Raw genomic sequence first — 17,928 nt, 5'->3', positions numbered from 1 at the left:
TGTTCAGATTTTGATTTACCCAGTATCTTGATTTGATGAAAAACAATCAGATTACAAACACACACAAGTACATGTACATGTATGTTGAAGGGTTGTGGGTGTAGTGATTCAGACTCTCACCTTGCAATCAGAGAGTCATGTGTTCGAATGCAAGGCATCAATCTACACTTTGTCACTCTCCACCCAGGTGTTAAATGGGTACCACGTAGGATGCGAAAGCCTAGATGATATGCAATCGAATCTTGGAACTCTTGTTGGAATTCTCCTCGGGGAGTGGAGAATGTGCATGCACTTTTCGTGGGCATACCAGGATTTTTATTGTACATGTATGTACATGTAAGCCTGTATGTATGAGAGCAAAAAATCGTCTCTATTCTTGGATGTTTAGCCTCCAGTAAATTTGTCTGTTTTGATGGAATCACTCCCAAGTGACCTTTAATGACAATAATTGGCTGTGATTAGTAACGAGTCAAGGATGTGTGACTGTACAAAGATTCACTTCTGATGCCATTATTCAGAACTTCTAAGAATGATGTATTGGTTCTTTATTTCAATATTTTAGATGATGTATGAGTAAGGTTTCATTTTTTAGCACTCATCTGCATTGTGGGTTCACTCCAGTGTGTATTAATACAGTATGTCATCCCCCTTTCCTCTTTATTTGGTATAAAGGTTTACCTTTCAATTAAGTTCTGAAGGACCGCAACATGTAGCCAATACCCTTCAGTTGTAGGCTTTCAGTTGCCAGTTCCTTGGTCAATATCATGTTGACCTGCCCATACACACCCAAATCAAAATTGAAATTATTACTTTTTTTATTTTCCCCTTTGTACATACATGTAGGTCTGATTTTTCAGAGATGAATCATAATACATGTACTGTACTGTTGGCACTCAGAGCTGACTATCATTTCTTTATGATTTTAAAAAGAGCAGTATACAGACTTCTACAGTGAAGAAATTGAAAATGAACAATGATAGGTATTTGGGGAAATTACAAAAACAGCAATTTTTAAATTACACAAACAACGATTTTTAAATTACACCACCAGTGTCAACTTAGTGTACATGTATGCAAAAAATCACCAAGATTTTTTATGCCAGTGTTTAATACATAATGTTCAAATTCTCTCAGAACAATGATGTTCATGTTATGTAGTGTTGATACAAGACATTCATTCATAACCTACATGTAGCAGATAACATTACTAGCAGACCCATGTTTGTCTGCATTTTCATGATCTACATGTAACCTCATCATTTCTATTTACCAGCTTGTGTGGTCAGCTTGTATGTGGTCAGCCTGTGAATATTTCCCATTACTCATCAAGAATAATCTGAAATAAGCTCAAAATGACCTCTGAATGCTTGTATATGTACCTCCCTTGCATGCCAGGGTGACATTAGACCCCCCTTACGTTTTCTTCTTTAAAGCAGTGGATATTGACATCCTCTGTCATTCACCATCATCAGTAAAGTGAAAGGGATAAGCTTCTTAAAATTGACACTGTAGGGGATCAGCAGGTAATTCTTCAATGAATGGTTAATTCATTCAGTAACCCTTTCAGGTGATCCACTCCTATGGGGGTAAAGGATGTACCCCCTATCTATTCATTCATGATAGTAGAGAAGGGCTAAGCCTCTTGAACTTGACATTTCAAAGAGGATCAGTACACTATAGTAATCAGAAGTACATATATGTGCCTCTTACACCTGACACTCACTGTATGGGTCTATGATCAATATTGGTTAAGTGTACCTGCTCCGTTTACTCATGGTTGATATTTTAAATAAAAATACTCTGTACCCATGTAGCCAAGATGCATTCCATCACAATAGGGTAACCTATTTCATTCATTCATCTACAGAAGGGGGATATTGACAACCGTAGAAGGGTTTTGTAATCCCAGATCAAGGGGGATTAAAAGTGCACCTCTACTCCATTCATTTATCAAGGATTTCAGAATTCACTTCATCAACTTGGCCTCACTTGGGTACTCTGCAATGAATGAAATCGAAACCCCAATACATTGTATTCAGAATTGACAGGCTAGTATCCAAAAATTGATAGGCCTAACAGTTGCTTTATTTCTTCAAGATTATTCACCTATCAAAGAATAGAGAAGACACATGTATCCTCTTTTAAGTTTCATTAATTCAATGAACAATTCATTTACCTTTATACCTACATGTATTGTAGTATTGTACCGGTACATGTTTTGTTGGGATGATCATAAGACCAAAGAGTAAAGTTCTTAGAAAAGAGGAGACAGTGACCCTTATAAATCTGACATCCTGGTTAGGTATACAGTCACTAGCATCATAGGTTTATTTTATAGAGCATCTATAACAACATCCTGTTCAGAGAGATCCCATCTTGACTTTATTATCCATGTACTATAGCCCTTCATGTGCCTTCTCACGTTTGCTCCAAACCCTTGCTCAGTGGAGGACATGACTTGTGTCTCAAGGAACATTTAAAGGAATTATACTTGAAATTGGATATACATGTATGTCTCCATCAATCTATTTCTGATAAATGCAGCTTCAGTTGGAGTTTCTAGTTGATATGAAGTGAATTCATCATGTGTACACTGATTTCTTTTAATTTCTTTTGAGGAACAATTCTGCTTTCTTCCCATTTGGAAGAAGTAAAGCTGAGTTATCACAACATATTTTATACTTGTTGCCGAAAACACCTCAAAGAAGGCCATAGCATCAGACTTAGGTAGGTGTGTAGACCTGTAATTGATTTTTTTGCTATAAACTTTTGGAGCCTGCTTTTGCGATTTACTTTTTGCTGTAGTTATTTCCTACAGTATGTGCAATATACATGTACAAGAGATGTCTAGAAAACCAATTTCATATGTGAAAATGCACAGTAAAAACTGTGGTGTTAACCAGTGTACATATGCCCTTTTTACACAGGATTTTCTTAACCCCGGACTATCGCTAACCCCGTACTATCCTTAACCCCGTACTATTTTTTTTCCTTTTCACACATGCCAAATTGTTATTGCTAACCCCGGATAAGGAATGCTTGCTTTTTACACACGAAACTCGCTAACCCCGGACTAGTGGTTTTTGTCGATCATTCGTAGTACAAGTGCTTCACTCGCAATTTCCTTAACCCCGTACTATTTAAGCTTAGCCCACTTTCGTTTTACACATGCGATCTTAACCCCGTACTATTGCTCTTAGCACCGCAATTGGTGGGATAACCCTGCTTTTTTGCAGGGCCAAATAATCCCGTACTATAGGTGGGGTTAGCCCACTTTGCAAAAACGCTGTGTAAAACGAAAGTGGGCTAAGCTTAACCCCGTACTATAGGTGGGGCTAAATTGCCATTTAGCCCCACCAATAGTACGGGGTTAAGGAAATTTTAGCCTGTCTAATGCCCTTTTTACACAGGATTTTCTTAATCCCGGACTATCGCTAACCCCGTACTATCCTTAACCCCGTACTATTTTTTTTCCTTTTCACACATGCCAAATTGTTATTGCTAACCCCGGATAAGGAATGCTTGCTTTTTACACACGAAACTCGCTAACCCCGGACTAGTGGTTTTTGTCGATCATTCGTAGTACAAGTGCTTCACTCGCAATTTCCTTAACCCCGTACTATTTAAGCTTAGCCCACTTTCGTTTTACACATGCGATCTTAACCCCGTACTATTGCTCTTAGCACCGCAATTGGTGGGATAACCCTGCTTTTTTGCAGGGCCAAATAATCCCGTACTATAGGTGGGGTTAGCCCACTTTGCAAAAACGCTGTGTAAAACGTAAGTGGGCTAAGCTTAACCCCGTACTATAGGTGGGGCTAAATTGCCATTTAGCCCCACCAATAGTACGGGGTTAAGGAAATTTTAGCCTGTCTAAAAAGGGTATAAAAAGTGTACATAGAGGACCACACTAGTTATTTTACACCAGTGTTAAATTGACAGTGTTAGTTTAACATCCTATATGTGTTATTACAACACCTTTGGTACTCTTTGTTATGTTCAATCTCTAGCTAGAAACCAGAAAGTGATGTTAAATTCATATTCTAATCAATACTTGCAGCACAGAGTTTGCTCTGTAAACTATGGTTTCCATGGCAATGCATGAATCACAAAGAGATTGCTATATGCTGAGAAACAACACCCACCGAGGGAATTAATCATTTTTGCTCTAAAACTGTGTAATACATGTATAAATGAATGAGAGGTTGCACCTGGCTTAAAATGTACTGTAATCCAGATCTATACCCCAATTGAATATTGCAAGGATGTAATGAATTTGTAATTGTAACAATGTTTTTCATCACTGATTAAATATTTCTTTTAGAAGATTACTTACATGTATACTTTTATCTTCAAAATATAATCATTTAAAATTTGTGACGATTTTGTAAAATTAACTTCACATCTACACAACTTTATGATGTGTTGTACAAAGTGAGTCAAGATAAAATCGCATGCAAGCTAAATTTTCAATTAAAAAATCCAAGAGTTGAGGGAGAGTTTTTTCCACCACTGCATGTATAGTGGATGCTGTTTTACAGATGATGATTTTAATTAAAGAAGTAATTTTAACCACATGTTCTTCTCTTTATAAACCAATATTACTTTGACTGTATTTTTCAGCAGTGCTGTTTAGCATAAAAATGTATTCAAAGTAAACATACATGTAATTTGCTTTTATATTGACTCTAAATTGATCAACATTAATTGTAATATATAAATTCTGAATTTATATCAGTTCGATAATCAATTGCTACACACAGTTTCCTTTTTTTGTATAATTGTCAACAGCAAGACCTCAATCTCATTCATTGCATCTTCTGACTACTGTACACCTTTATACAACTGAGATAATGTAGCCATTAATTACCCTCAGAATTACACGTAGCAGCCAGTCACAATGTCTAAGTTACCATAGTCAAGTCTTTATGAAAGGCACCCCAGAAGTTTCAGTCATGCATACATGTATAGTCACTGAGTGAAATTTAAAGAATTGTCCACAATCAGTAATCACTTGACACTAATATTAAGTAATTGAAGAACCCCCCATTCAATTTCCAAAGCATACACCTTGCAATTAGGCCTTGAACTCCCTCTGTAAGGCTGTCACTTCTGCTTTGTAATTGAAGCCATCAATCTAAACAGTATGGTCTTTATGATGATTGGTTCCACATCCAATAGCAAAACATGCTGTATGACTAGTCTATGTTTTCAAGACTCTTTGGGTGCATTTATTCGACACTTTTTTACCCTAGAATCATGATTCAAATCACGGTTCTGCAGAATCACGATTGCGTTTAGTCGAAAGTGGAAATAAACGTCTTTCAAATCACAAACATGAAACACGGAAAAAGCGGTGTTTTGAAAGACGTTTCTGTAGAATCACGAACGAAAAAGGTCGTATAAACGATATCGTGATTTGAATCATGATTCTATGACGTCATTGTGTCGTGCTTCTTCCGGGTTCGACTCAAAGGCGCTTGCTGTGTTTCGTGCAGGTTAATTTTCGTGGAGCAGTATTGCCAGTGTAGTACCAGTATATGCCAATTGTCACGTGCATTTAGGAATTATCATTCTGTGTATTGTACCCCCCGGGGTTGTACTGTAGCATCATTTGTATATTTCATTGTTTTCATCAATCTTTTCTTCAAGTTCCAAAGGCAACTATACTTCCTGTGTCAAACTGCGCACTGTGATGCGCACTGGATCGGTTCGAATACAGGGAGAAACAGCGTTAAAAAGATGGTCGTATAAACGCTGATTCTGTCGGATCGTGATTCATGTTGCTGTTTTGAATCATGATTCAAATCGTGATTCAAATCATGATTCTGGGTTGAGGTCGCATAAACGCAGCCATTGTCAGTGGTTCCACATCTTCAGTAGCTAAACACTCTGTATGACTAGTCTATGCTTGCAAGACTCTCTTATCAGTGGTTCCGCATCTTTAGTATAGGAAATGATTGGTGACCAGTTTGTGCTCTAAAGACTTCTTCAGAGCTGCTAATTGTAGGGTTTTATCCTATTTTTTTTTTAAGTGAAAGTGCCAATAAATAGGATTGTTGAAAAATGTAAAATGATGATTTTTGGTGTGTTTCTTTTCTTCAAATTTCAATGAAAATCAGGCTTGAATATAGGTTAGGAATAAATAAAGAGCAGGTGGACATAATGAAAGGTTTGTAGATGTACAGTACAGTGTGCAGCAGGTGTATTTCCATTGTACAAATTTACTGATTCATGTAATATGTGAAGATTATATCCACCCAATGACTCATGCACAAGAATAGGTTTCTTGAAATATGTCCGTAATCTACCAAAGCAAGCACCGCCTTTGTTCAATTTGGTTTCTTCTTCTGCAAACTACGCATTTTCCCCCTTCTCTTGTTTATGGTCCTTATTGATTTTTTTTTCCTACACATCCACCTGCCTTAAATCACCAACACCTGACACTTTCCCGATCTGCCTCCTCTATCTCTCTGTCTCTCTTTCATTTTCTCTCTTTCTCTCCACTCCCTCTCTCTTACCTTTATACTGTACAGGTACAATAATGTGTAATAATATTAATAAATGATATAAGATTTATACAGCACACGTATCCACCTTGCTAGGGGCTCAAGGTGCTCCTATATTACCCGGCTAAGCTAGTCTACCGATTCCAGTGCGCACAGCTTTTTGAGGAATTACTTCCTTCCGGTGCCCATTGATTTACTTCACCTGGGTTGAGTGCAGCTCAATGTGGGTAAATTTCTTGCTGAACCAAAACACGCCATGGCTTGAAATCGAACGCACGTCCTTAAGATTGAAAGATGAGAGTCTTAACCGGTAGACCACGATGCCCCCAGTCTTCACAAATTATTAGACAAATAATTGATCATCTGTGTTTGTCATTAATTTTTTCTAGTGATAGTGATTCCTGATAATTCAAATTTAGACACATGATAAATTGATCAAATTCCATTTTAATCATCAAATGCTTGTAAAAAATGATATAGGAATAAAATGTGATTAACAATTTTATTCCTATTTTCCTCATTTTCATTTCAGGACCTTTTACAGACAATTAGTGGCTGCTCCTAATGACCATGACTTACTCCAGCTCTGCTAACTCTTGATTGCTCACATCGGATCTGAGCGGCTCTAATGTGAAGCCTGCCCTCAACGGTTGGATCCCTGGCATGTGACTCATTGGTCAAGATGCCCAGTGGAGACAAGAAGCACCGACACACAGAGGTCAAGAGGTAAGGGTCATCTATTAATACTCTCTTTTCCTAACTTCGCAGGAGGTCTGCCTCACAAAATCTGAAACCTCTGTAATCTCTTTTAGCAAATAAAAAATAAAAGTACACAGCCTTCAAATATTAGTGGCCATAGAACATAAAAAGTACAATGTACATGTACAAGTCTTAAAGGTCAAGTCCACCTCAGAAAAATGTTGATTTGAATCAATGCAGGAATGAAACTTCAAGTCACATGACAATGTTGAGAAAATAAAATATTTCATATAATAAAATACAAAAGAAATAGTGAGTGAGGGATGTCATCAACTCTCTCATTTGGATGTAACTGGCTCGTTCATATAACTATTTTGTTGAAAATAAGCGAAACTTTAAAATGCCATAACTTTCTTATTTTACATCCGATTTTGATGAAATTTTCAGTGTTATGCTTGTTGAATTTTTCTCTTTTTATTCAAATCAAGTTTTAGTTGGGGTGGACTTGTCCTTTAAAGATTGAATAGTTTTCTTTTTTTAATATAAAAATGACAGACAAGAAGAGAATAAAGTCATGGGCCAGGTTTTGCAAAAGAAAAAATCAATTCTGTTGCTGAGAGGAATGCAAGCCCTTGTTATTTGGTATTTTCATCTTGTTGCTAAAATGGTTTGTGATGTTTACTACAAAGTTTAAATACAGAGCTAGGAAGGGCACCATATGCTGAACTGGAAATGATTTTAACAATCCCAGAAAAAATTGTCTTTCTATATTCCATTTGTAATTGCTAGTATTCAGTATCAAAGAGAAACTGCAAAAGTGTAACCAATATGATTTGACACATATACCCAGGATATGTATGTCAATTGGAAATAAATTCTATGTTTGGGGTAATACCTGGGTAGTTGGAAAAGGAATACACATTTTATTGTACATGTAGTTTTCAATCATTTCGTAAAGGAGGCATGATTTGTACTTGGAGTTGGATTTGTGATCAGGCATATACATTGTAAATTGTTCCTTCATAAAATGTATTTTCTGTGAATTTGATGAATCATACCTGATCTTTTGACACTTCTCTCCCTCTTTGTGGAAGTGCTTGTAATTAAATTCAGGAACTGCAATTTGATTTGTAACCTTTAATTTGTTTTATTGCTCCATGTCTTAGTATAATTGCACTTTTATACATGTATGCTCTTTATAACTCTACAATTTTATTCCCAATGAATATGTCAGGGTGGGATTCTTGTAATGTAATCAAAAGTGACTTGAACATATAACAAGATTAGATATTGAATTTATGCTTCTTCCGAGATGTGGATGTAATGTAGGATCACTATTAAAGTGCTACTTTTTAAATGCGAGAATGACAGTTTCTGTTTCTGTTGATCTTGGCAGCCCTGATTTCTGCTGCATTTTCAGGAGATAACATTTAGATACTGCTCCTAATTTGATTCAATGTCTACAGAACTGCATAATAGATTCAATTGTAGATAGATCACTGTAATTTCAAGATTTTATGCTCCCTTTTTCTCTCTGAATTTATAACACCACATATCTATTCTGTTTCTCAACTCTCTTATATTTTCCACCCTTTTCACATTCTCTCTCTTTCTCACTCCCCACTTTCTAGATCGAATGCATTTTCATACTTTTCATACCTTACTCCACTTTTCAATTGAACATCTCATCCCGTATATATGTATTTGGTTTATAATCCTCGTACCGGGTATTTCATAATTTGCAAGGTATTAGACGTGCGAAGGTATTACATGTGAGGACGGCATTACTTTTTTCAGCCATATAGTGCGGTACGGTGTGTCATCCCGTAGGACTAGCGTGCCAAAATTGATTTTTTGGTTGTTTTGGCTTCAATAGGGTCCCCTTAGACCAAAAACGATGGGGTTCAAATTTTCAGACCCCTCCTTCCCTTTGTGGGGGGTCCTTTTTGGCGCCATATTGGCCTGTACAAAGCCCAATAGGATAATCCATTGTTTTCAACCTTATTTCTCACTTTTCTTCGCCAATTTTATTTTTAAGTTGTCTGAGGTGTACAAGAATGAATATTTGATGATGTTGTGATGTCAATATTTTTTCACTTTGCCATACGGGGGGCGGATTTTGCGAAAAATGCCCCAAAAATATATTTTCCCCCTTTTTGGCACTAGAATTAGGACAAAAAGATTACAAAATGAAGTGCATATGTCTTGTTGTACAGTCCAATAACAGAGGAATACATCACATGTAATTTATATGATTATTCTTGGTAAATTAATGTAAAAGTCACCCCCATTTCAGGATTTTATGCAGTGAAAACCTAACTACAACACTAGAGGGCGCCATAACTTATCATGATGATATTAGTGTGGTACGGTATATCATGACACAGCTCCTGCAGGATTTTTGTGCCAATTTTTTTTTTTTTTTTGATTCACTTGGGTCCAATCTATCAGGAAATGATAGGGTTCCAATTTTCCCCACCCTCACCCACTGCCTGAGGGGGGGGGTCACCTATATCAAGACCCACTAAAATCAGGAGTATTAGTAATTTTGCGCCCGGTTAAAAAATGAATTGTTTTATGGTATTTTATCATCCCTAGACAGCTAGAATGCCTATATCTGAAGGCTTCAAGTTAGACGAGCATCCTACCAACCATATCCCCTACTCCCCCCCCCAACTGACTGGCATACAACTTTCACCATTCGGCCACTCGTTCTAGAGTACAATTTACGATTAAAGGACTTCAATTCGAATTGTCAATTATATACTTCTCGGCTAATTTCCAATTACTGATAGACAGAAAGAAACACATAAAATATATTTTTAGCCCCCCCCCCCACACACACATGCACATAATCATTATTGAAATAACATGTGATGTTTAGAGAACTTTCGAACTTACATTGTTTTTCAACAGTTTTTAGTACTAATTGACCTCAGGAATAATATACTAAAAATCTACCAAAATCTGCATCAGGGAAAGTGGTTATTTTCAAGATAGTATCCAAGATGGCCACCATTCACTTAAAATTAATGAATACGACTCACTCATTATCCATCCTAGAATCCTAATTAGTTTCATACTCCATGGTCTAGGAGTTAAAATAATTTGTTGACACAGGGTAGAGTGAATATAAGGACCCCAGGATACCTGGAAAATATAAGATGGCATCAAAAAAGGCTGCCGTGTGCTAAAAATCCGCAATTTGATTCAATGATTTTAAGGGTGAAGTAGTAAATTGGAAAAAGTTACAAGGACAGTGAGTGGTCTGGTGGGTCCAAAAATCCATGATGGCTTCAAAAAATTTATTCTGAAATGGCTGCTAAACTTAAAGCAGACATAGCTGATTTCATATCGTCCATGGAAATGTGATTTCGATGTTTAATTTTAAACCACTGGTTTGGGTCAAGTAATATATAAGGATAAGTTACAAGGACAGTCAGTGGTCTGGTATGTCCAAAAATCAAAGATGAATTCAAAAAAATGATCTTAAAATGGCTGCTGATACTTAAAGCGGACATAGTTCATTTCATATCGGCCTGGGAGATACCATTTCGGTGTCTAAACCACTGGTTTCAAGGGTCAAATAAGACATTTGGATAAGTAAATAAGGGCTGTCAGTGGTCTGGTATGTCAAAAAATGCGATATGGCCTCCAAAATGCAGGGTCTAAATTGACTGTGGTTCTTAAAAGTAGACATAGTTCATTAGAAATGCACATTGTGGATTTGATTTTGGTGTCTACACTAGAGTTTAAAGGATCAAGTATTGTTTCAAGTTGAAAGAACAGTCGGATGTCAAGTTTATCAAAAATCCAAGATTGCTTAAATGACTGCTATTACTTAAAAGTGGATATAGAACATTAAACATACACCTGGGGATATTATTTTGGTGTCTACACTAGTATTCCAAGAGTTGAAACTAAAAATATTTATTAAGGACTGGCTACAATGACTATGCAGTTATCCGTTTTGCCTTAAAATCCAAGTTGGCTTTTAAAAATGGGTTCCAAAATGACTGTTTTACTTAAAAGTGGAGACATTATTCAAACAATACCAACCTGTAAGAAATATTTTGGTGCCTACACTTAAATGTATGGAATAAGTTATCATATTGATTCATGAGTTTGCTGATTTTTTTTTAATCTATGGTAACCATGGATTTTAGACAAATTGGAAAACTAAATATCCTTGTTATTTGTTGAATGTATTATCTGACCCTTTATACCACCATGTAGACATTCAAATTATTCCTCACATATTGATATTGTATGAACTCTGACCATTATTAATGAGTTTTAGGAATCATTTTAGATGCCATTTTGAAAACTTTCTTGGATTTTAAGGCAAAATGGACAAGTGAATATTTTTGTAACTAGTCGAAAGTATCATTATAATCATAAAACCATTGAGTGTACACCAAAATTATATGTCCTTGGTCAATTTTAAATGAACTATGTCCATTTTTAAGTAACAGCATTCACTTAAGACTCAGATTTCTTCACGCCATCTTGGATTTTCCGACATAGACCAAAGACTGTCCTTGTTATGATATGATAATATTAATAATATAGGTATATTTACCCATATAGGGAAGCCACTTCTGTTCTAAAAACTGTTCTCCCAGCGGGCCTTGCCATTATCATTACCCCTGCCTTAGATGGGCTGCCTAGGCGCTTTAGCATTCAAGGAATTCCTTCGCGCATTCAGGGAATTTCTTCCTACCGGGTACCCATTTACCTCACCTGGGTTGAGTGCAGCACAATGTTGATAAATTTCTTGCAGAATGAAACTATGCCATGGCTGGGATTCGAACCCACGACCCTTTCAAAGTCAAAAGACCAATCCACTGGGCCACAACATTCGAACGGTTGTAACTAATTTTCTGACTTTAAAAATCATGGTTTAGACATCAAACCATATTCTTGATGGATATTACATGTCAACTTGTACATAACAGTGGCTATTTTATACCCTATTTTTTAGCATACTCGACCAACGACTCTCCTTGTAACTTATTCTAATGTATTATTAGACTCACTTTTCCATGGTAGTCACACACATATTCCCGGATATTGAACAAACTATATCGGGTTTTCGAGCAGCAACAGCAATTTCAAACTCCATTTTTGGAAGCCATCTTGGATTTTTTAACATACCGGACCACCGACTCTCCCGGTATGTTAAGTCGAAGATGGCCTCCAAAAGTTAAATAAATAAAAAAAGGGATACGGTATTCTTGTCCCAATTTTGATCGTTGAAACCTGGTCTAGACACCGATTCCATCTATCTCAGGTATATAAAATGTGCTATGTCCATTTAAAGTATCAACAGCCATTTTAAACTCAATTTTTGGAAGCCATCTTAGATTTCTGGGTCCATGTAACTTTTCCCGATTTACTTCTTCATCCTTAAAAATCTTTGAATAGAAACCAAATTAAGGTCACTTAAGTAACAAAAAAAAAAAAAAGAATCCCATTTTTTTTATTTTTAGCCTAAGGCAGCCATTTTGCCCCGCCCCCAGGGGGGGGGGGTAGAATCAAAATAAATTAGATGCCCATACTATGAATCTACATTGGAAATAATTGCTCTTGAAATGTGTCAGCTTTCAAATTTATTGATAAAATTACAGTGCCTAGAATTTTTTTTTTTTTAAGGGAAGTGCTATCATAAGTTATGGCACCCTCTAGTGTTGTAGTAAGGTTTTCACTGCATAAAATCCTGAAATGGGGATGATTTTTACATCAATTGACCAAAAATAATGATATACATTACATGTGATATATTCCTCTGTTGTTGGATTGTATAACAAGACATATTTATTTCATTTTGTAATCCTTTTGTCCTAATTTTAGTCCCAAAAAAGGGGAAAAAAAATATTTTGGGGGCAATATTTTATAATTTTGGGGCATTTTTCGTCCGCCCCCATGTGGTCAAAGTTAAAAAACATTGACATCATAACATCATCAAATACTCATTCTCATACACCTCACACAACTTAAAAATATAATTAGCGAAGAAAAGTGAGAAATAAGGTTAAAAACAATGGATTATCCTATTGGGCTTTGTACAGGCCAATATGGCGCCAAAAAGGACCCCCAGAAAGGGAAGGAGGGGTCTGAAAATTTGAACCCCATCGTTTTTGGTCTAAGGGGACCCTATTGAAGCCAATACAACCAAAAAATCAATTTTGGCATGCTAGTCCTACGGGAACTGTGTCAGTGACATACCGTACCACACTAATATATCATACAAGTTTGCAATAACCACTTCAAATTGAGTTAAAAGTCATATACATGTAGGCCTACATGTATGCACATATTTTCCCTTCTAAATATACCTGTTTTTATGAAACCGTACAATTTCAGAATAATCCTTTCTCTACATTCTCCATTTGTGCGTAGAAATGTGATACATACTTTTTATTCTTTTTTAGGGACAAGGAGTTGGATAAGCTTCTACGGCTTCTTAGTACACCAACAAACAAACAGCAGGTATGGTGTAGATTGTAATCTTAATCATTTTAAGTGCCCTATATAATAGTACTTTCAAGCATCAGAACTCTATTGAAATTTTGAATACTGGTAAAAAAAAGAAGAGTACTCAAATAATACTAAATAGTAATTTCAAGTATTTCAAACTGTTTTCAATTGACATTTCAAAAGAGTGACTAACTAGTAGAGGAAAAACCTCTAAATTAATCTGTAAAGTGGCATGTCATTGTGGTCAAAGTTGAGGCAAGTAAGACCTTGATTTGAAACCTTTAAAGGTTGTTTTTCCACCCTTTTATATAGTTGGGAGAGAAATAAATAATTCATTTTTAAGGGAAAATATATTTTGAAATGGAAATGGTTTTAAATTACTATAGGCAACTTTTGTGTATATTTTATGATGTCAATCTTAATATCTGTGTCCTATTGTACATGTAGGTAATCATTCACCCACCCCCTTCTGTAGAAGAAAATTAAAAGGAAGACTTTGAGATCCAATATTTTACAAGGATAAAGGAAAATAATATACTGTGCACTCATTCTAGTTTATACATGTACCGTGAATTATTCATTAAAGAATTTGTATTTGAATGCTGTTCATATTTTCTGATTGAATACTTCATTGATATAGCTACCTCCCTTAGACTTTGATGCTAGTAATAACAACAATAACAACAACAGTCCTGATGGCAAACTCCTTGGTTCAACCTCAATGGTTCCCCACTCTCCTCCTAATGGTAACAATCAACAGCATCAAATATCTGAAGCATCAGCCTTGGAGAACTTTAGCTCTAAGTATCAGACAGAGAGGAACTTCAGTGGTCATGTTTTCAGCAAGCAATTTGATCAGGTTAGTCTATGATAAATAAATACTCCAGAGTTAGGTTTAGTTCATTTGAAGGAAAAGAAAAAATGGGGAAAACTTATTTATGAGGTCTAGTTTCTGAAAACCCAAATAAGTCCATCTTTATTGACTCCATATTTTGGCCATGGATGCCTATTGCATATTTTTTTTCTTAGAATGCCTGTGGAGTTTACAAACATTAGTTTTTTTCAACCTCCATTTTGAATTGTTGCTGTATATGTCGATTTTAAAGTGCATTCATTATAGTAAACTGGTCCATATATTAATAACAATCATTTAGTGTACCCAGTGGGGTATATTATAGAATATTTATTCTTATGCATAATTCTGTGTCTGTTATTAATTTCCACAGATTTTCTCAGCAATAGTCAAGCACAGATTATGTTGTTCGTAAGTATTGATAAGGTTTACCAACTATCATTTTAATTATTTAATCATGAATATACAATTGACCACCTTGTTGCTTATAACGGCCAAAAAATAGATGAGTATTTAATGCAAATAACAAATTGGGTGTGTAAAGAAATGAAAAGAAAGATTTCATTTCTCTAGTTGCATTTCTTGAGCTTCAAATTTACGACCGTTTTATATCCTAATTATATTGTGTGTAAATATGCATTATACTCTAGTGTTTGTATGAACATACATGTACTATTCATGCATGATTTTAGAGTTTTTGCTTAACAATGTTGGGAAGAGATTAATTCCACTTCTGTAATTTCCCAAAGGATTACCTGACATAATAGGATAACAGCATTCCTAATCAGTGGTATAATGATTTATCACTGACTTGTATTGCAGTTTGATTTCTTGTTGGAATTAGTTTCCTTCACTTATCCCTTTTGTTATATAAAAGAAGAAAAAAGGTAAATTCAATGGTCTATACTCCATTCATAGATCTGAATCTCTCTAGCCCAACCTTCCATATAAAATGAAGAATTTGGTTTGGATTTAATTCTCAATTTAGGGTTTGAGGTGGGGATTTTGTGAAAGTATTTTTCCTACTAAGTGAATTTACTTTTTGATTTTGCTTAAAGTGGAATATGACAAGTGATATTATTGGTTCAGGTCAAGAAGGAGGGGAATGGATGGCGGATGCACAGTCATATTTACTTCATTATATTTGGCAAACATTTTGATAATGGATATCATTAATATAGAATGAGTTATTAATATCTCGGGGGCGGGGGAGTCAAATATATTGCTGTACACATGCGTGACCCCAAAAACGTCTTTAAAGGGTTTGTTTTTTTTTCAGTTTTGGACGCGGGTCGCGCGTGCACTCGTTAAGGGTATCAAAACACAGATTTTCAAAAAAGGGGTAGTTTTGAAAGACTGATCAAAGGTCAATCGCAGGGTCAAACGTATTTAGGGTATTTTTTCCCCCCGGGGTCATATTCTGGCAGCAACTTGTTTAAGGGCCAAAATGTGTAGATAAATCCCACAAAAAACTTGTTTAGGGAGATATTTTGCACACAGAGAAAAACTTGTTTAGGGGGTGTTTGGAAATAATTTGGCCACGCGTGTGTATACAGCAATACATTTGACTGCCCCCCCCCCCCCAAGATTAATATGTGATAAATGTTCTCCAAATCTTCAACATCAAATTTATAATACAAGAGATTATACCTGTTCCTGAATAAATACGTTTTCTTTAGGAAACAAATAATTTTTTTCACTCTTGGGGAATTTCAAATCAAATTGAAAGCCCCAATAAAGGCCAGCTATTTATTTTTATAACTAATAATTCATAATCTTTTATTTTTATTTGAATATTAACTAGCTCGAACTTTCACCAGCCTATTTGTCTTTTCTTCTGTACTTCCCCATAATCAGAGTTGCAATGTTCTTAAAATCCTCTCCTAATTGTTTCCATTCACAGAGAATGGGTAGAACGAATACCTACAGAGCACATTGTCCGAGTTCTGATTGTCTTGAGGCTGTTCCTACGAGATCAGTCCTACCAGAAAACACTGTTTGAACTAGGAGGGGTCAAAGTACTTTCACAGGTATTGTAGTTTATCATTACTTTTTATTATTTTTTATTATAATTATTATCATCATTATTATTATTTTTGGCTCTTACAAAACCTTTAATTTCGTTATATCTCTTCTCAATCTTGTAATAGAAATTACTGACAGCGACAGAGAATTATCTGAACAGAGGTGATTCTGAACCATTCATGGTGGATATACTCAAAGAAATGTCAAGTAAGTTCATTGATTTATATCTACACTGTACATAGTCTAATAGTAAATAGTCTAATTCACTGATCATCTAAACACCATCATGGATTAACTAACGTGGTATACCCTTAATTTGGTTCAATTTCTGTTTTTTTTTCAACCAGCACTTGGTCTCTCATTTAGTCTAATGCACAGATGGTCTGACTTTCAATTTGTTGACTTATTATTTTGCACTTTGTCAAATAAAAATTTTGTTCACAAAGAGCTTATCTAACCATATGGACTAAAATGTAAAACTAAGTGGATTAAAAACATCCCTGTGGAATTGGTGAAATATATTGTAAAATTCAAATGATTTTTATTTTTATGTATCTATGTATTTTTCTATTTCTGTATTCACTCATTTTCATAATTGGGTTTTTTTTCTCTGTTGGACTGGATGATCTATTGAAGTTTTCCCTTTTATTTCAGATATTTTTCAGAAGTTGTCTGGTGATGTGAAACAAAGGGACTGGTTAATAGCATGTGGAGCACACAGGGTAAGTCTAAATACTCATTCAGATGGGGGGGGGAGTCGTGGTCTAGTGGTTATGACTGTTGTCTTTCAATCCAAGGGACGTGGGTTCGATTCCCAGCCATGGCGTGTTTTCCTTCAGCAAGAAATTTACCCACATTGTGCTGCACTCAACCCAGGTGAATGGGTACCTGGTAGGAAGAAATTCCTTGAATACTTCAGCGCCTACATGGCAGCACAGCTAAAGGGGTAATAATAGCCTCACTTTGTATCCTCAAGCTAAAAGCACTTAATAAATCCAGCTATTTTTTTCCTATTCCTTTTCTTTATTTATGCTAATGTTTGAGAATTAGATTCACAAAGTTATCATGTGGTACAACTTTGTCTTACTTCGAATTAGTTTGTATTTCAAAATATATTTTGAAGCATATGCTTTGTAAACAAGCATGATATAACACAAACAAATACTAGAATTAAGTAAACTTGTGTGATCAGATATGAATGTTAACATTCAACGTAGTAATCCTCAATGAGCAAGAGAAAATGCTAAGCTGTAATTATCGTGTTGATAAATGTAACAAACTGCTACACTCTATGCACTACTTACATGGGTACTGGCAGGAAGTAATTACTGAAAAAGCTGTGGAAACCAGAATCGGTAGACT

The 17,928-nt window shown here is 35.6% G+C and overlaps 1 protein-coding gene across 3 annotated transcripts in view; it reads left to right on the top strand.

Moving 5' to 3' along the window:
- Nucleotides 1-17,928, top strand: part of LOC121426249 (serine/threonine-protein kinase Nek10-like) — a 51,296-nt gene that overhangs the window by 7,975 nt on the left and 25,393 nt on the right. For 2 of the 3 annotated variants that reach the window (XM_041622475.1, XM_041622473.1), the window contains exons 2-8: nucleotides 7,042-7,235; nucleotides 13,643-13,700; nucleotides 14,329-14,547; nucleotides 14,915-14,952; nucleotides 16,445-16,571; nucleotides 16,692-16,773; nucleotides 17,221-17,288. In XM_041622475.1, the coding sequence (XP_041478409.1) occupies nucleotides 7,192-7,235; nucleotides 13,643-13,700; nucleotides 14,329-14,547; nucleotides 14,915-14,952; nucleotides 16,445-16,571; nucleotides 16,692-16,773; nucleotides 17,221-17,288 (636 nt within the window). In that variant the 5' untranslated portion in view covers nucleotides 7,042-7,191. Of the gene's footprint in view, nucleotides 1-2,425; nucleotides 2,728-7,041; nucleotides 7,236-13,642; nucleotides 13,701-14,328; nucleotides 14,548-14,914; nucleotides 14,953-16,444; nucleotides 16,572-16,691; nucleotides 16,774-17,220; nucleotides 17,289-17,928 lie in introns of those variants that run through there. The other variant, XM_041622474.1, reaches the window with a different exon arrangement.

Source organism: Lytechinus variegatus, chromosome 13 (genome assembly GCF_018143015.1).
Source record: "Lytechinus variegatus isolate NC3 chromosome 13, Lvar_3.0, whole genome shotgun sequence".
NCBI classification, from domain to species: Eukaryota; Metazoa; Echinodermata; class Echinoidea; order Temnopleuroida; family Toxopneustidae; genus Lytechinus; species Lytechinus variegatus.
This window is presented reverse-complemented; position numbering and strand designations above follow the sequence as displayed.